This window comes from Stylophora pistillata, chromosome 12 (assembly GCF_964205215.1).
Source record: "Stylophora pistillata chromosome 12, jaStyPist1.2, whole genome shotgun sequence".
Taxonomy (NCBI): domain Eukaryota; kingdom Metazoa; phylum Cnidaria; class Anthozoa; order Scleractinia; family Pocilloporidae; genus Stylophora; species Stylophora pistillata.
Genome location: NC_142530.1, coordinates 8,505,558 through 8,525,303, shown reverse-complemented (window position 1 = coordinate 8,525,303; position 19,746 = coordinate 8,505,558). Strand labels below are relative to the sequence as shown.

The window sequence follows — 19,746 nt, the reverse complement described above, 5'->3', positions numbered from 1 at the left end:
AGGGTGCTGTGGCCTCATGGTTAGTGCGCTCGACTCCGGATCGAGTGGTCCGGATTCGAGCCTTGGCCGGGTACATTGTGTTGTGTTGCAAACGTTTTAAATATATTGACACGCGGCCTAAAAACCGTTTGTTATTTAATAATACTTCACAAAAAGTTACTCGGAAAGTTAAAACGAGAGATGTTTGTAATAAAAAAATTACATTTATCAATGTAATTGTCGTTCATTTAATATCTGAATACCCCAAAACAATTTTAGTCGTCGTAAAACGTTGAGCGAGGTTTTGAGTTCTTCTATGGAATAAACTTCCGCAAATGCTTTAAAAGTTGCCTGAATTTGGACATTTTTACTGTAAATTTTACAACGAAAATCGAAGGAAATCGATGAGTGAAAGTCGCATTAAATCCCCTTGTGTCCAAATAAAAAAGGCGTCTCATTTGACTTAAGTTTTTCGGCGGAAGAAAGACAACGGCCATTGCAACAATCAAACAAGCAGACTCTGACAACTTCAAAACATGCATATGACTTAACTTACAATTTGTCTTTCCTCGACAATTAAAACTGAAGAGAGGTAAATCTTCGAAGATCATTCGTCGCTAGAAATGAATAATACTTTCTGTTTCGATGGTCAGTTTGCCATACATATTGTTTGTTCAAAAGTGAACATGCGCTTTTTTCTCCTCTAATATTCACAGGTTTCAGGTCGTGATAGATACTTGTAAAAAAAGTTTCAAAGTTTTCTTGGAAGCCTCAACTTTATCATTTATACGCAAATGAAAACCGTTCCGGTGAGGCCTCACTCGTTAATTTTATTAACTTCTGTTTTCTTTATTTCTTCAGTTTATGGAGGATTTTCCCGTAATTATCACGAAATTCAGTTACAGCCTTAAAACATTCGGGTTGTTTTGGCAAGCATTTTTTAAAGAGTTAGGCAAATATGAAAATGCTATTTACCAGCCAAGGTCGGTCTGTATTGGGAAAATTCTCACCTGTGCCCTCTATCTTGAATACCTACAGCCTACGTTCTCGAGCGGCATCCAAGACCTCGGGCACTCTTTCTCCCAATACGAACCTTCTAACTAGTGAATCATATACTTCAGTGGTTTGAACTAATGGATTTCAGTCATTTAAAACAAATTAAAACTATTATGGTACCTGCTGACTTAGCCCCTTTCTTTTCCCTTTAGAATACTGTATAATATCCCAGAAATTTCTCTTGCTATCTGAACATGAGATGAAAAATGAGCTGATCATCAAAGAAAATTCCCAAACTAAAAGGATCTGTCAGTGAAGAATCGACTTCTCGAAAGTAAAACTCCCGAGGGAAAGTAAAACTCCTGAGGGAATCTACAATTACTAGTAGTGGTAATTTGTATGTTGATATAAAGACTAAAAATGGATCAACCTAAAAAATTCTGAATCAATTAGCAAAATCAAAATTAAGCCTAATTTAAAGAAGTATCGTTACCTTTTCTCCTATGGTGCCATTTATGAGGTAATATGGAAACAAATTAAAGTTGCAGATGGAAACAGCGGGAAATACAATCTGATCCAAAAACTCCACTTGCACCGTGGTAGTAGTCGGGCGATCAAAGAATTTTTGTATGCTTTTCTTGCCTTGCAAAAGCAACATCATAACAGCAAGAATCAAAATGAGGAGCCAGAAAATACGACGAATTTTAGGTCCTTCTTCAAATATGAAACGAAACCCGTGAAGGGTCAGGCTATGCAGGAAATCTTGCCACAGTTCGTAAGTTGTTGGAATGTCGTCTTCTTGATCGTCCTCGTCGTCGCTGTTCGCTTCTTTTGCTTTCTTCTTTCTCGGAGATTGCTGGGGGCAAGACATGTTAGAGAAATTGTGCGAGCTTACAAAACCACTCTGTAAGATCTCAAGAAAAGATTTCTGTGGTGTTTTTAAGACCACTAAGTATTCTTCAGCGCCTTTCGTGTCTAAGGGATAAAAACCCCTCGAGTTAAAACAATCTGTATCGAAGGTCATTCTCAGCAACCATTATTTACTACATGGGCCGTCGATAAGTCCACATCATCATCCATTCTCTCGGTGTTCTTGAAAAACCTCCATGACATGTACAAGATATTGTATTCAACGATGTTTCTCAACCTGTGTGGTTAAATTTACGGTGTTAATGTGTCCTAAACGAGGTCGAAAATTTAAGCGTTTCAAAATGTGCGGTGTAAAGTTGATTTAGAGCGGCTCGATTGCAGATTCTAAAGGCGCTTTTGCTGCTAAATAAGGCACTTTATAAACGTCTTGTAAGTGTAAATGTTTCGCTATGAACAAGCAAAAACAATTTTCAATTTTTTTGTCAATTCGCTTCCCATTGGAGGGTTGTTTGGTACCTTTTGCCACCTGCTTGCGTTAAACAGTGCTCAATGAACCATGCGGCGATCAGCTTGCTATGTTTCAACTGAAACCAAGACATTGACTTAATAATCACGCACTGGTACCAGCAAATTTGTGCAAACACTGTCGCAAATCACAACGCCATTAACAACCTCTGTATGAAAACGAGGCTATTTTTCGCCTTCACTTGCAGCTTTCCAATTGGCTTAAAGGACGCTTTAAATAAATTTGACGAGTTAAATGCGACTAAACTGCGTGTTCGTACAAAGACTGAGTAAGTCCCCAAATTTATTCGCTAGACTTGAGGGTGCTTTTGTTCAGTAGCAGGAGATTCATTTCTTTTCATCACCTTGTTTTTGTACTAGGCTTTAATGGGTTCCAATGAGCTATTTCATGGTTGGAAATTTTGTGGAGGAAGTCAAATTAAGGGAAAAATTGTTCTTAGACAGATTCTAAACGTTTTTGTCATTTTTCCTATCAGCGCTAAACATGATCCCATTTACAAGAAAAAATATAGAAGTTATTTGAAGAAAGAAATTTGCAGAAATTACCACTAATCATGATCGAGTAAATCAAGAATTTATTCAATGGCATTCAGCCTTCACTCTGCAGCCCCAAACAACCCCCCACTGGTCTTGAAATGGTATCTCTTTTCCTCAAATCGAGACCCAATGTGCTCAGTACAATTTTTAGTTCCACGTTTAGAGTCCGCTAAACGATCACCAGATTTATTATCAGCGCTGGCTACTTTCACCCGGAGTTTCTTCAGAGCATTTCAACGTCAGAAGTATAACTCGTAAAGCACAGTTGTGCGTGTTGTTGCGTAACTAAAAATCGACTGCGATTTTAACGTCACGTGATCACAACACTCGATCATCGACCCAATAGTACATATCAACCACATGAGTTATGTCGAATTTGAAACAAACTTCCAAAGGAGAGTGAACGTTAGATGTACTTCTTTCGGTCGTTACGCTAGAAATAACAACACTTTGCCATCGAAAAGTGAGAAAAATAAGAATGAGAAAAATATAAGGTTTCAAGTGGGAGTTTTAAAACTCTGGAAATCCAAGTTTTCCCCGTTAATCTTAGATACTGAATCTAGAGGAACAATTATCTTAAAAAATAGGAATAGAGTTGTTGTACAAGAGTTTTGGCTGACCCCCACCCCTCTTAGTTTGAGAGACTTGCAAGCACCGCCAAATAAGGTAATGAACACGCGCGAGCAACAATTAGACAACCAGACGCCATAAAAATAGCGAGTTTTCAGAGAGAATTTTCTAGAGTTAATTGTGAGTTATAAGTCCTCTTAGTGAGTTATATAGCGGAGAATAGACGAGAAAACAAAGAAGTATCCGTGAGTTCTGTTCATCGTTGTGAAGAGAGGCTCATTTTGGCCAACCCTTTTCAAAATATTAAACTAAATTCACATTTCGAGGCATTTTTCTTGGAGAGGTTAGGATCAAAAGAGGCAGGGAAGCTCATATGCCTTTTGTCTCCCTCATTGCAATGTTGTCTAAATGATAATTTAGGCAAAGCCTTGGATTGAAGACATGCAATATTCATTTCAGAAACGTAACATGGACTGTCGCACCACTAGGGGTTTATAGAATAATCCTAACCCACAAGAAATAAATATTCTTAGCTTTGCTCATCGCTCACAATTTTTTCCTCTCTCCTATGGGCTAGAAAATAAATCGTACACTTCGTAACTTCCAAAATATCTGACCGTATTTCATGTTAAACCATCGAATAAGGTGTTTATATCATAATAGAAAATAAAGGATGTCAATTTGATCTTTTGCACCAAACGAATGTGAAATGAAACTTTAAAGGTGGCGGCATGATCTTTTTTTTTTATTTTAGATGATATATAATGAACAGGATTTGTCAAATTGAAAACAAAAGCTATCGTCGGTGTGGATATATTGTTTGATTTAAAATTAAAATAGAGCAATGCTAAAAGGCACAAAATTTTTAACCAATAGATGCATATTTTACCTGGCTTGACACAAACAGAGGTTTAGAAAATATCAGTCAGCTCGCTAATTAAAAAAGAAATAGACGGCGCCCTCAAACGATGTATAATAAATAAGTACGGTTTTTTATATTAAGGCATTCATATTTTCTTCATTGTTTTGGAGATAAGGTGTACAAGTGGGAGACAAAAAGATGTCGTCTTTGCAAAAATGTCCAGATCTGCATCAATTGATCTTTGACAACCCTCTAAGGTTTGAATTTCCACTTCTTTTTCATCCCAGTTTGTTCAGTTAAGGTATTCGCTTAAGAATATTTTGGTGGCTGCTAATTTGTATTCAGAAACATATCGCTTTTCAAGAATTGGTTGCTAGCATTTTTTTCAAATGATAATTATTAGCTATTTTGTTTTCTTTTTATTTCACAATGCTTGTTCCCGGAAGGGGGCACTCGACTTTTAACACAGTTATTGAATTGTTTTCGTTTTAATTTGTTTGCATATTTCTTGAATCAATAGAGCCTCCTTTTAAGCTACAAAAGGTGTTTACGGAGTGATTTTCGGGGCATTAAAAAGCTGCGACGGAAGAGTTGATATTGTAATGAGTTCTCACTGGTATTAATATGGTTTAATGCCAAGAGTGATGTGAACGGCTCGTTGATCTGACTGATGAAAAAAACGAATCTATTCTGTGGCCTACACGAACGACTGTGCATAAAACATGAGGTAAGTTCAGCAGGACATTTCAGCTGTAACACGCTTTTCCTCACAAGATACCTTGTATTATTACCCGTGAAGCAAATACGATACTTTCAAAAGCAGAAGAAATGCGCGCCCCTTTAAGTCACAGTTTTGTAAGTTATACCCGAATTGAAGACCACAAAACGTTGTTATTTGTTATGTGCCAACCTCTTTATAATTTCATTTGTTGTTCGCTTTAGGAGTTTTTCCCTTAGCTTACGACGTTGAATCGCTGCGCTTCGATTGCTTTCTGTCTCAAAACTGTCGCAGAAAATAAGCGCGCTTGAATTTTATCCCAAACATGTAAATTTATAAAGAAAAAAGTCTTCAAACAATTGGCAATATATTAAAGAATGAACTCTTACTTTTTCAGAAAGTAAACACAAAAAATAACATTGACGTTGGAAGGCATTTGGCCAGAGCAGATTTTTGTCGCTGAAACTTTTACCCTTATTACGTTTGATTTATCTAATAGAAAACTTTTATTTTACTTTGCAAGATTTTAAAGAACACTTTCATGCCTTACGGAACACGTCATTTTCGAACTAGACTTACATACATATTTAATTTCCGAACAAAATGGGTCTGTATCAGTCTTGGCAAACATCGTAAAAATCAAAGAAACTTGTTACTTAGCTTCGATTGTCGGTTTGCGTTTCTCATGAAAATTTGGTTGTGGTTTCCCTGAAAAACTGTTGGTTTTGTCATCCTTGACATAAGCACTTGAGACGTTATGAACTAGATTAAAGCAAAAGAAATGACAACATTCGCGTTGACAAATGCGTTTAGTTTCTGCAGTCAATAATTATCGAAATCACTTTTAGACGCAAAAAATATTTCAACTGTCACCGTTTTATAACTTAAGCAATTGTTAAAAAGTGGTACAAGACGCACATAAAGAAATATATGTCGAATAAACCCTGGAAAAGAAGATAGGTTACTCAGAATAACACATTGCAAGAAGTTGTTGTTAGACGATAACGATCGATACTCTGTTATTGCACATTTATCAAATGGAAGCTGAAGCGGTTGCATTTTGCTGGATAGGATCATCGGCCGATTTTGAAGTAATACTGCAGCATCCGCTGTTAATTTTAAGAAAGGTATCGGAGAATCTGCAAAGCACCTTAACTGAAATATATTTCTAAGTTGTCTCACTTCGAATTCCAGTTTGAAAAAAGGCAAAGCTCGAATAACTCTTGCATCACGGAAATATTTGGTTTAACATTCGTAACAAATTGCGAAACACCTTGTAATTCCATCGTTTATGATTCGCGTGAAGATGGAATCAGAGCAGTGTTGTTGACAATTTGATTTTTGTCGGAAAAAAAATTCCCCATAACTCATTATTCATTTACAACTTCACACCGCGAAATGCATTATTCATTGCTTCAATCTCCCACAAAAATTGAGAAGTCATCGTCTCAACAAAAGTAGCTGGGATGAAGCGTGTTTGTCTGGAGAGATCTCATTTCAAACTGTGTGAGAACTCGTTCCCTATATTCTCACATGAGTTGCTTACTATTTCATTTAGTATTCATGACGACGGTTTTATTATTATTATTATTATTATTATTATTATCATTATTATTATTATTGTTATAACCATTGTCATTGCTATTCTTATTGTTATTGTCACCATTATTGCTATTATTGTTATTTGTTTTAACAGAACTGCGGTTGTTTGCAATCTAATGGCGGGCAATAGGGAGATGAGATTTTTTTTCGATAATACTGCTTCAAAAAGAAGGAAATTTGTTTTTCTTGAGTAGAATCGGAATTGGGAAACACGCTCCTCTCTGACCTACTAAAGACAACTTTAGTGAAATTGACACAACCCAGACAACGCTTTGATTGTACATTTCTGTCCCATCATTTTCTCTTTAATGATAAGTTATTCACTTGAAACAGAGCAACAGAGATTTAACCAATAATCCTCATAGCTTGGCCAAGGTGAGAATTCACAAAGCTAAATATGAAAGTGTATTACGAGAAAACATGTCTGCGAGCTCGATTTCGGACTACAATGGCTTTGCAACGCTGCAGCATTTTTCAGATCCAATGTCTGCTCTCATAAATTTTTGTTTTGTTGTCTCAAGAGTTTGCTTCTGCGAAAACTTTTTTTAATTCCGTTTCACTAATACTTTCCATATTTTTAATTTAAATGGGGGATACAATGAATATATGAAGTTCATATATTTTTAATTGAAATGGGGGAATCCATCATTGGCAATTTTGCATAATCGTGTCGTAAGAACACAAATTGTGAAGACCTACTCACGATAATTTGTCTGGTATTACCCGCACGTTTATTGGATGGGGGTGCATTATTACAGCCAAAGAGTATGCAGTTGAAACTTTTTTTGAGCGATCACCCACGGGGAATGACGGGGTTACCGCTAAACACAGAATAGGAGGATTGTAAAACTCGATAGAAAACACCATGTTTTGACATTATTGGCCACCTAATATACAAAAAAAAACCCTCAAAAATTAATACTAACATTGATTTTGGAAGATAAGCACGGATTAAATTTTACCTGAAAGATTATTCTTAGTTTTATCTCGGTCAGTTGATTGCACGTCAAGTAGCCTTTCGATACAGGTTGAGAACAAAACAAAAGGGCCCTCAGGACTAAGTAAAGGGAAACTACGACCACCATAAAGAGATGACCTCTTAATAGCGGTAACAATTGTAGTAATTATGTGGAAAAATTTCGGGACTTAAAAAACCAACCGCTTTTTACGGTGCCGCTCAATATAACTTCGACTGTATCTTTCCTTGTGGCCTTATATGGTCTTTGTATCACGTCATGCACTATGAACAATTATAGTTCACCACTAAATTTTCTCCGGTTGTTATTGGTTTAAATCGATCACCTGACGCGATAGTGTTCATCCGTGGAGAGACAGTATCAGCCCATAGTGCCCGCTCGCGGAAAATACCCGGATGGATAGTGCCCGTCCGCGGAAAATACCTGGATTGATAGTACTTATACGTGAAAAGTTTTGAATAGTTTGACGACCGCGAAGTTAGGCAGATCGGAAAAACAGCGACTTTTCAATTCTGACTGGTATAACGTATTATTTAGCGAATGTACGGTTGCGAATTATTGACATTTGTGACAAGCTGTAGGCGCGGAAGAAAATTTAGTGGTGAACAATAAAAACAATGGGGTGTTTATGTCTCGGAACTATCGGTCTGATAGTTGCCCCTTGGAAATTTGATGTTCTTAAAACTAGCATATTTTCCCTCGAAGCTTCGCTTCTCGGGCAAATATTTGTTTTAAGAACATGAAATTTCCGCGGGGCAACTATCAGCCGATAGTTCCTCGACAGAAACACTCTATTGTTTAAATAGGACGTCTGTCCGAAGTCGTGTCAATCCAATTTTAGGCCCTGGAAAGAAATGATTTACACTTTGATTGCTACAAGTGAACAAGACAAGCTGTCCGACTCGATAAACAGTGGCAGCAAGTCGATAAATCGCATAAGGTCAACTAATAGCTTTTCCATGGTTGACTAATATCTAATCTTTATGATAATTTTTGAGGTGAGGCTAGACATCGCAGCCAATTCCAAAAACAAAATAAAAATTATCGAATCGTGTTTGAAAATTAAATTGACCTTGATTGCCCATGATAAGGCAATGTAAATTATTGAAGGGATTTTCGTACGGTATTAAAGTTAAAAAAAAAAAAATTAAATGCGTAGTGAATGTTACAACCAAAATTTTTTGTAAAAAGGTTACATTGATATTTACACTTTCTAGCTATTTGATTACATTTAATTTCCAGATGGTTCCTTCTGCTTCCTCGGTGTGATATAATTTAAACCACCAGGAAAACGCAAAATATCGTTTTTATTCACTTATTTACTCATACCTATTTCGATCCAAAATAGCGGCGAAAAATTGCAAAAATTCATCCTCATGCAAGTAATTTATTTTTAAGGAGCAACGAGTTTCAGCTTTGACTAAGGGCATATCAGTGGTGCGAAAAGCGACAATATACTTATTTAGTGTAATGAAGGTAGCGCTGTGTTGTTTACCCCGAAAAGAAGCGACTTGTGGCCCGAGATGATTGTTTGACGCAAATTAGAACAAAAGGACTGCATGCTGGGCCGGAAGGGCAGTATGCTAATAGTTTGGTAAAATTCCTCTCAGGATTTGGAGTTGTGAGTGGGAAAACACTACTTTTACTTGAATATACATGATCAGTCAGGCCTCGGATGTAACTTGATACGTTCCTTGTTCTTGGCTTGACTCACACCAAATTGCGAATTTTGTTCAAGCACTCGACAATCAAAACATTCTCACCTCTAGTGGCTGGATATCATTCAAAAATTAAAGCCTACAAACCCGAATATACAGCACAAGTATTCACTGCGGAGAAGATAACAAATAATTGAGATTAAGTGTTCACTCTGTAAGCAGAAGGCGGAAACTGAAGGCCGTGTCTCCGCTGAACATTATCATTATTTTTTTAATCAAACTTTTTTAAAACTTCGCGTGGATCTTCTCGTTCCATGCCGTGATAAGCATGTGGCGTGGCGGCTGTCCAGGTTGATTTTCCTTCTAACCAAACTACAGCGACATGTTAAGAACATAACATGGCTAGCTTATTACATAAGCAAGGTATTGTCCGTTTCTTAAACACCATTTCATGGACTGAATAGTCAAGATCCAATTGAGGTCTTTGTGTTTTGCCAAAGTTACCGGCCTACGTTTGTTAGGATTGATCCATATTAATGCAAGTGAGACAAAATCGCCAACCATTGAAGGGATGCGACATTTCATAACGAAACAAACATTCTGATCAAGAATATGTCTGTGAGTACGATTCATGTCTTTAAGCTCATTCAAAAACCAAATTTTGAATTACCATCGTATTTTGTTTTAAATATTGAAGATTTCCATAAAGAGAAAGGTTTTGGATTGCGTCCATAAGTAAATTCTTCATACTATGGCTGAGCTTATTAGTATAACTGAGCTTATTAGTATAACTGATACGTGTCAAATCTAAAATGGCGTCACATCTGTTTTCAAACACCTATCAGTTGGTATTAAAACAAAATAGTAAACCATGAGCATAAAATGCAGAGTTTTCAGCTATCATCCAGACGGCGACAACTGAATCCTTGCCTAAAGTGTGACAGCTGGATAGGAATGTAAAAATCTAACATGACGTTAGCAATTTAGGCAATTAATTTGTCGACAAATGAAGACAAAATATCATCGATGGAGAAAGAGCGTTATTTTGAATTCATAGCTTTCTCTAAATATGATGAATATGTCTTGCACTATACATTAGATTCTAAAGGTTTTTCAATCGATTTTATCGGTGGGGGGCTGTTGCTGTAAGGCATTTATGTCTGATATTGTATTGAGGACAAATATATTAATTGATTCTACTCTGGACATCAACAATGTGTCTGACCAATTCAAGGAAAGGATTTACCCGAGAACGCGACGGGATGAAATGGGAAGTTTTCAAATTGAAAACTTGTTTAAACATCAATGTTTTAGTCAAGCTTACCATTTGAATCGTGAAAATTAAATCTGTTATCGTTGTTTAGACTTAAACCTGCTATCTCTTTCAAAGATTTCCGCTCATTTGAATTCTTTTCTCCCAAAGATCTCTTGCCGTCATGGATTTAAGAGCAAGTTTGCCTTTGTACAATCTAAATACATCATCAAGCACACATGAGAATAGACGAGTTTATCAGCTTAAGGTTGTCTCCATATGGCACCAATTCTTCTACCTCCCTAACATTAAATCACTCCGACGGAGAATTACTCATTATTTCATTTCAGTTTTGTTATTTACTACAGTTGTGGATATTGTTGAAGGCGGGCTCTGATTGGCTGCTGAAACTCCAAATATCCTGTGCTATTCACTGTCGAGCAGCGCAAGCGAAATTTGCTCCCGAAAACATTAATATCGTTGTAAGAATGAATAAGTTAAAATCGTATTTTTAGGCAACAAAATCGCACTGGTTGAGTAAAGTTATACTAAAACGATTATTCACCTCAGCATTAGTGGTAAGCGGTAAATATTTACCTCTCTGCTTCGTGGCTCGGTATTGGTAAGTTATTTAATACTTTAGGTTAGCCTCTTTTCGTAATCGTAATATACTTGCTCTGTTTCATGCTTATTTTATTTACTGCATAGTGGTGTTTTCCTTGTTAGTCCATCTATAGATAAATCCTGTACTTGTACACTGTCCCTAGATCTCCCCGCCTCGATTAGTTCATAAGCTGTTTGTGGGGAGAAACCAATGTACTTAGCTATATTTCTAATCTTAAATAAATTGTTGTTGTTTTTGTTGTATATGCACAACTAGCCACTTCCACTTCGGTGACTGATTGGTAAAAATAATGCCGGTTTTTGAAAAAGCAGGCTCATGAAGAATAGTTTGAATATATCAACAAAGTTCAAATGGTAAATTGGCCACCGTTACGGTTGTAAAAGCCGACGTTTCGAGCGTTAGCCCTTCGTCGGAGCGAATCATGGAGAATAGGACGAGATAATGATAATGTCAATCATAAGCTGATAAAAAAACATTAACGGTTAAAGGAACACGGTCACGGTCTGCGCATGCTCGTGTAGCCGATCGAAACTTGAAAAAGTCATCCCGACTTTTTCAAGTTGCATGCACAAATTCAAAATGGCGTCTAGCGGAGGATCCGGACAAGGCGGTAAACGCATTAACTCAGAGCGGAAACGAAAGGTTGAAGACAGAGGGGAATACAAGAAAGCGTGGCTGAGGAACCATAAGCGTATTTATGTGGAAGAAAAGACATTTAAGTTGTGGCTGCAGGCAAAATCTGATGCAGGTTACGAGTCATTCAGCGACAGCGATTTTACTGATAGGAAAATAAAATAATGTCAGATATCACAGACATTTGTAGCATTTGCGAGGCAGATGTTTATTCTACTACACATTATAATTGGAATACAGGTAAGCCTCGGGCGAACTCTACGGCTTTCATAAATATAGGCAGATGACGACTGCTCGTTCGAATCCTGAAGAAAGGGAATACACAAATTATCTCGTGTGCTTTTTGGACATTCGAGCCAGAAAAGAAGTGAATGTATACCACTTTATATGCGTATATTCAACTTTATATGCATACCCTGTTTCTGCAAGGTTTATTGCTTGTTCAATTCCACATTTACATTCATCTGTACACAGCACGTTTCTCCCTTTGCACGGGCACCCACGAGAACTATTTTCTTTGCGCTTCGTCGTACAAGCACTTTTACATTTACAGAAGATCACCGAAGGTTCCTCAGTAAAAGAAATTCACTTTCATAAGCATTTGCTTCGGATAAACTTGATTTAAATGCAAAATATATGCAGAATTCTTCAACTCACTGATATTTCCATAATGGCCGTCGAGCGTGACAAGTCTTGGAGAGAGTGTACGCTTCTGCGCATGTCAACCCGTGACAGTGTCCCTTTAAAAAAAGTATTAGAGATCGACTTAACGAAAGAGAGGGGAAAAAAGAGAGAATCCTTGCAAAGTAAATCGTCACAAGAGTTCCAGAACTTCGAAATGTCTCATCTCTTTTGGATGAATGTTATCTCTGTCTTTTTTCTGTTAGGAATACACATGTGTGAAGTCGATTGTTATCTTAACATGGTGCGATGAAATTTCCAATTTGCAGTGTTTTACTCAAAATGTACATGCGTTGTGTATTAATAACCCTAACTCTTAGAATCTCCCAAGATTAACTCCAGAGAGTTTTAGTCAACAGGCTTCTGTCACGTGGTCACAAATATTTTACCAAAAACCAAAGCTGTTAGAATACTGGTTTCCGCGATACGATAATTCAGTGAAGTATTTCCGTAAATCTAATTGAAATGAGCAAATATAAATTTTTCCAACGGAATATTTCCAGGAAAGTTATTGCAGGTGTATTTAATTTTGCTAAGTCAAAGGCAAAATATAGAATGTTTCTTTTAATGTACTGCTCTTAAATTGTTCTAAAGCTGTTACAGTATCGCTATGGCATATAGCTGTAACACCAATATATATACCATGACAAACTAAGTTGATCGGATTGTTTTTGTTTACTTAGTTTACTTAGGTTTATTAGGTTGCTGTTTACTGATGTTTTTAGGTACTTACTTTAAGAATCGAAAAAAACAAAGTGTTGTAAGCTACGTCGTCCCTAGACTAATGTTCACACTCAGATGTTTATATGAAAGATTGTGAAATTAATTCCTTGAATATCTTTTTCCAAAATTCGAAAAGTAGGAAAGACGGACTTTTACTTGATTGTTAATTGGTTTCGTTTTGTCTTAAACAGTTAGGAACCACATTTATCTAAAAGATGCGGTCATTATTGTGGAAGTTTTCCTTTTTAGAAAGATTTGCAAGACGCTCTTATGTGAAAATTTTGATCTTAACATTGTTTTCGTCCGCAAACACGGAAAAATGGAAATTTTACGGCATAAAAACTTTCTCCACACTTTCTTGCTGCTTAACTAGTCAATTAGCTTTCTTCCGGTTGCCACCAGAAGCGCGGTTTATCAAACACAAACATGTTATCTGGCGATGTAAATATACCCGTAGAACCTAATCAACAATGACTTGGACATATTCTGCAAGAAATTTCTACATTATTAAAGAGATAAAAGAGGAGGCAAGTGTTTCTTTGCACAGATATATTCAACCCGTCTGGCTTACTGCATCCTTTGCGAGAAGTTCGGATTTGGATTTCTCATTTCTCATCCAGCGAGGATCTTCAAGTTGGTTAATGTTGAAATTTTTAGGTTTCATGATACCCGCAATTTGGTTTTGTTGTGAATATTTAACCCAGAAAATTCAGGAATGAAACGTTTTCCATTTGTTTTTCTTTTAGGAAAATACACGGATTGATGCCTTACAACTGAAAGCAGCGTCATTGGAAAATTTATTCAAGGAAGTTACTGCAGATTTGAAGTAATGGTTTGTAACGAGGAAACGGCATGAGCTTTACGGAAAGAACAGCATGGGCCGTTTTTATCATAAGCACATTGTACTTTGCATTTTCGGATGGAAACTGCAACAATGAAGAAAAGGGATCATTTGGCATTATTGGAGTCTTCGATTTCGCCGATGTTTCCTCTAAAGAAGCTTTTGAGAACGCCGCATCTAGACATAATTCTAAGGAGTGCGTTCCTAAGTTTATCAATAGAACGCTTCTCATTAAAAACGACTCGAGCGTTTCGGAGTTAATAGACCTCGCACAGAATACACCAAAAACTGGTCCTTGTTTTATGGTGTATGCAACCGAGGATAGCAAGGCGAGAATAGTCCTTGAATTTGCAATTACCCAAGGGATAAATGTTGTTACAGCTATATCACCGGTAAGCATGATTGTCAGCACCTTTTATAATTGCCATAAAACTCGACTGAACAAGAAAATGAATAGTCTGCACGAAAGAAAGGACCACTTTCTGATGTTCTCTTTCTTCTAATTAAGGGGAAAGATGGAGACTTTCTGAACCATTCCACTTGTATTGCTACAATGATAACACCGAATGACCATTCATCTTGACAAATGACACCAAGGTTCCTTGGAATCCACTGTAAACATGCTAGAAGAGAACTGGTAGTTATTTCTCCTTGAATGATTTCGTTGTGCGCAAAAACGCAATAAGCTTCTAGCGGGAACTACTCACTGGATGTCTCGCACCAATGATCATCGTTCAATTTAAAAAAAAAATGCGGAGCTCTCAAAACGGGCATTTGGTTTTGATGAGAATAGTTAGTCTCTCTATCATGTGAATTTAATAACAACGAAAACCAAAAGAAAGCTTGATAAAAGTATATTCATTTTCAAATATAAATTTCGACATCCTTAGACAAGTGGTAGCTTGCACTATTCTTTAGATAGGGAGAGAATTGTTGTGCGGCCTCAGGTATTCGGATCAGCAGCGTGCAATATGAAAACATTATTGAAAATTGGAAATTATGATACATCCTTTCTTCTGTTCATGGCATAGATTCACGCCAATCGTGGGTGAAAGAGTTAATCGTTGGCATTCTTTTCATTGGCTTAATCGTCCCTAGATAGTTGGTCACGTTATCTCCAGTTTTAGTTTATGTTAAATATGACTTTGTGAAAGGTACGAATGCATGAAAGATATGAATGCATAAACACAGTTACAAACTAACGAAAAGATCTTTTTGGTTCATTACCAAAAAATCTAGCTAGAAAAAAAGATAATAGCCCTAACCAACTATGTATCAGTGGCTCCGCGGATTCTAAATCGGAAATTTTAAAACTTCTAAAAATTTTAGTTCCTTTGCGGTTTTTCCACTTGTTGAAAACATTTGTTCATCACGTAATTAACACATTTTTTTTCCATTCCGCAGTTTTATCCGAATTACCAAAACTCGGGGATGCAGCTGAGGTATGATCCACACCATGTTTCCAGCATAAATAGAGTTTCAAGCGTGGAGACAAAGAGAGACGCTCTTTTAGCGCTCATTGGAAAGTTAAACTGGAGCAAATTTTTCGTCATGACAGATGATGAGCCTGGCTCGAATTACTTCGTAAATTTATTGAAGGAATCCCTCGGTCCAAGGAACTTGAATTTGACAGACTGGCTGGTAGTTTTTGAACACGAAGACCTTTATCATCATTTTGAAGAATTAGGAAATGATGTCAATAATATCATTTTGATAACGAACAATCTTTTACTCGTCAAAGAGGTACTCGACGTAAAAGAAGATTTTTTTACTTCGACTTGGATTTTCCTCTCTGATTTAGACGTTGGAACTTTTGATCCCCAATGGTATTGGGAGCACGTTTATATTATAACTCCAACATATTCTCTAAAGGTTAAACGTAGTGATTTTGTGGACGACGCATTGAGCTCAATAAGCCGCGTCGTAACAGGAAATGGACGCAAAGGGAAAGCTTTCATCTGCCCAAAAGTTTCTGAATTTAAAAGGTAAGAATACACTTTTTGTGGTTGGACAAAATAATTTTCCATGCGTTGTCAAAGTACCATTGACACTGATTGAAAGTTGTCAAGGATTTATTAGCCACTTCAGTCTCACAGTTTACAAGGTAGAAAGCACAACTAAATCCGGCTTACTATTTTCCAGGAATTTAATTAAACCTTATCTCTAGACCACAATTTAATACTATTAAAAATACGTTAGTAGCAAAATGATACCGAAAATGAACGTGTGTATTGTTCTTTTCAGACTTCTATCTGAAGTAAGCTTTCATGGATCTTCGGATCCTGTTCAGTTTGATCAAGAGGGAAAACGAGTGCCCCTTCGTTACGATGTTAATAAATTGGAGTACAACGAAGAAGAGGAAATCCATAAACTTGAACATCTTGGTTATTGGTCAAATGGCAAGCTTTTCATGGAGAAGAAGGGAGAAAGCCTTAAAATCCTTTTAAACGAGTACCCACCCAACGTAATATCCCAGCCGAAAAAACGTGGTGAGCCATGTCAGGGGAACTCTAAGTCGTGCATAAAAATTGTCGAAGGCCAGGAGATTGAGCGTTGCTGCTATGGCTTTGTGATCGATGTAGTAAATGTGATGTGCAAAGAGATGGGAAAAATCCCAGAGTTATTGTTTACTTTAGACGGACAATATGGAGTTTACGATGAGGTAAATAACAGTTGGAATGGCGTGGTTTCGGAACTGCTTATTGGAAGGGGTGATATAAGCTTTGATCTCTACATAAGCTCTCGCAGGGCAGATGTCGTTGATTTTACTGAACCGTACATGCCTTCAGGGATTCGCCTTTTGGCAAAAGATAAGAAACGCGAAGACAATCAGATTTATTGGGTGTCTTATCTCAGACCTTTTACTCCTCCAGTTTGGCTTACTCTGCTTGGAAGCTTAGGTATAATGATTATCTTCCTATGGGTAATGGACAAGATCAGTCCGGTCAGAGGATCAAAGAAGCTGTTCCATCCAAACTCTTCATTTGGTCTCGACAACGCAGTTTGTTTCGCTCTCGCCCTCGCGTTTGGTCGCCCAGCGGACGAGTCAAAACCAAAAACTAACGGAGCTCGGCTTTCGTCAGTTGCATTCGGAATGGCAATGCTGGTTTTTGTGTCAACATATTCGGCTAATTTGGCTGCTTTTCTCATTGTTGATGATAAAAGTCCCCCTGTAGAAGACATATACGACATCAAGGTAAAACTTAGATGTAACTGACATCGATCAAGAAACTTAACTCTTTTTATTGTTTGCTTTCCGTTTCTTTTCCGCTTTGAATTAGTAGATGGAATCAGTCAGTTAGTTCCTAAGTAACTTTAGTTTCTTTCTGATTAACACGGTTCATTTAGGGTTTGAGATATCCAAGATAAAATGACGGGTAACGCTTGGATAGGATTTGAATCACCTAACCTCACTTTTGCGATGTAGTTGTATACGCACAGAGGGACGTGTGATATATCTTTGGCCCATGATAAATGAAGTCAATTTTAGCAGTGTATAGATGCTTTTATAGACATTACCGGCACGCTGAGAACAAAATCAACTTTTTTACAAATAAATTATACACGTCATATGAGAATTAATTTGTCATAATGATTTGTTAAGAGTTACCTAGCAACACACCAATGAACAGGAAATGATAATTTCGGTTCCTAATACATTATTTGACTAATTTTTGATCAATTAGATAATTGGAAAATCTGTTAAAAGTTTAATCGTTTCAAAATACTTATACAGTAGCTTGGCCGTGATAAACACCAATAATAGGATCATAATGATAGTAAAATAGTCCTTGTTTGATTGTAGACAGACGACGTCAAATGATCAAATGATACCATAAGAGTAAATTCCACAAAGAGCTGTTTCGGTCCATCGTTTTTTAAATTTTGTTTTAATTTCATTATATTCTGCCTAATGCATGTATGTTTTTCTCTTTACACCACTATAGATTGAGAGACCACCGGATGGCTTTAAGTACGGCACTATTGATGGATCTTACATGGCCGACTACTTCAAGAACAGTAAAAATACATACTTTCGCCACGTTTGGTATCACATGAAACAAAACAATGTGAAAAGTCTTCGAGAAGGTGTTGAAGCTGTCAAATCAGGGTTTGTAACTTTCGAATCTTTGATCACTGACTATCATCAGTATACATGAAATGTTCAACCTTCAGTCTGTCAAATAATTCTTTTCTGTAATTGAAATTCTTTGCAAACAAAACGAACTTGAATTTAAATGTAGGCAATAAATGGAAGCAAAGAAATATCAGTTATGACTAAGCCATGTTAATCAATTTGACTGAAAATATTGCACAATACCTATCAAATATGATTTGGATAATGAAAATAAAAGAAAAATCAACCTCTGGAGGTGAAAAGAAAGCTATGGCTTTTTTTTAAAAACCTGCGTGTTTGTCTATCCCTCCTTCTTATTAAGGAAATTATCGAGATCTAAGGTTACTATTACGAAATTAGAAGAGAAAATTGGGGAGGAAAATAAAGTACAACACACAAAAGAAAAAAAACAAGAAGAGCAATATTACAAGTGTCACGTTATTTTTCTTGATTTTTATAAACAGGAGTCTGGACGTTTTCGTCGCAGATCACGTGGGTCTTGAATACGAATCAAGGAATGATCCTAACTGTGAACTGAGAGTTGTTGGTGAACCTTTTGCAATGTCTGGAGCATCAATTGCTGTTAAAAAAAGTAATCCATTGTTTATCCAAGTATCAGAGGCTCTTCAAAGTATAAAAGCTAGAGGATTGACGGACTATATCCAGGAATTCTGGGTGTCAAAATATAAATGCCCGAGAGAAACTCCTCCTGCTCAACTTAAAGTAGAAGACCTCAGTGGACTCTTTCTGCAACTAACCATTGCAATGATCGGGTGCCTACTGGGTACTTTTTGTCACAGGATTTTTTTACAAATGAGGGAAAAGTGGACTAGCAACAGTAATGAGGATACAGATGAACAGGACGTGAAGCAGGGTTTTTCACAGACAGAAACGCTTGTGTGAGACGAGATTGTTTACTGAGAATGTGGCAAAGGAGTCTTAAAGAGCTTCAGGATAGAGAGAAGAGCCCTTTTGTGAGTTTGGCGTATCATGCAGTCTGAGGTTTACGCTACCAGTCGATAGGAAGGTGAAGAATCATATGAAAGCGATCGTTTAGGCACTGTAGTGGGGTGGCTGTGTCAGTATCACAGAGGCGTAAAAATGTAACGTAATAGTTTGAAAGAGTATCATTATGGGTCCGCTTTTAACCCTTGAAATGAGCCAAGGTTGTTTGATGGGCCAAACTGGTCGATCTTGTTACGCATTCCACAATCCAGGAGCGAACCACTCATCCATAATGGAGACATAAGCCTTTGGCCTGCTTCTTTGCCCATCATGTTACCTGGATTATTCAGCTATAGAATTTTAAAGAGCTATGAAGCTTTTTCCTGTACTATTTGCATATCATTTGTTAGTTGCAAGAACGAAACCAATTCCGTAGAGGGTTATAGGAAATCATTGTAACTACAAATCAATACCCATGGCATAAAGAAATCTTGATGTAAAGCATCGTTATTTTACTTTATAGTTTCTATAAGTGCGTCGAATGTGATACTCGAGACGTGATGTATTATTCTGCAAGTAGTTCAAGTGATGTAAAGAGCGTATATAATATTTCAAGCGGTCCACATGTAACTGGA

At 37.0% G+C, this 19,746-nt stretch overlaps 2 protein-coding genes across 6 annotated transcripts in view; one reads left to right on the top strand and one right to left on the bottom strand.

Annotated features, from left to right (window-relative positions):
- LOC111334470 (acid-sensing ion channel 2) overlaps positions 1-3,265 on the bottom strand; it is a 14,823-nt gene extending 11,558 nt beyond the window's left edge. Inside the window, exon 1 of the mRNA XM_022940225.2 lies at positions 1,469-3,265. Coding sequence (XP_022795960.2) covers positions 1,469-1,999 — 531 coding nt within the window. The 5' untranslated portion in view covers positions 2,000-3,265. The remainder of the gene's footprint in view (positions 1-1,468) is intronic.
- LOC111334469 (glutamate receptor ionotropic, NMDA 1) overlaps positions 1-19,746 on the top strand; it is a 20,741-nt gene extending 995 nt beyond the window's left edge. Inside the window, exons 1-7 of one of the 5 annotated variants that reach the window (XM_022940222.2) lie at positions 4,492-4,596; positions 4,860-5,066; positions 13,955-14,441; positions 15,454-16,034; positions 16,294-17,245; positions 17,997-18,160; positions 18,631-19,746. In XM_022940222.2, coding sequence (XP_022795957.2) covers positions 14,061-14,441; positions 15,454-16,034; positions 16,294-17,245; positions 17,997-18,160; positions 18,631-19,069 — 2,517 coding nt within the window. In that variant the 5' untranslated portion in view covers positions 4,492-4,596; positions 4,860-5,066; positions 13,955-14,060 and the 3' untranslated portion in view covers positions 19,070-19,746. Of the gene's footprint in view, positions 1-4,491; positions 4,597-4,859; positions 5,067-9,465; positions 9,913-13,693; positions 13,842-13,954; positions 14,442-15,453; positions 16,035-16,293; positions 17,246-17,996; positions 18,161-18,630 lie in introns of those variants that run through there. The other 4 variants (XM_088741763.1, XM_022940224.2, XM_088741762.1 and 1 more) reach the window with 4 other exon arrangements.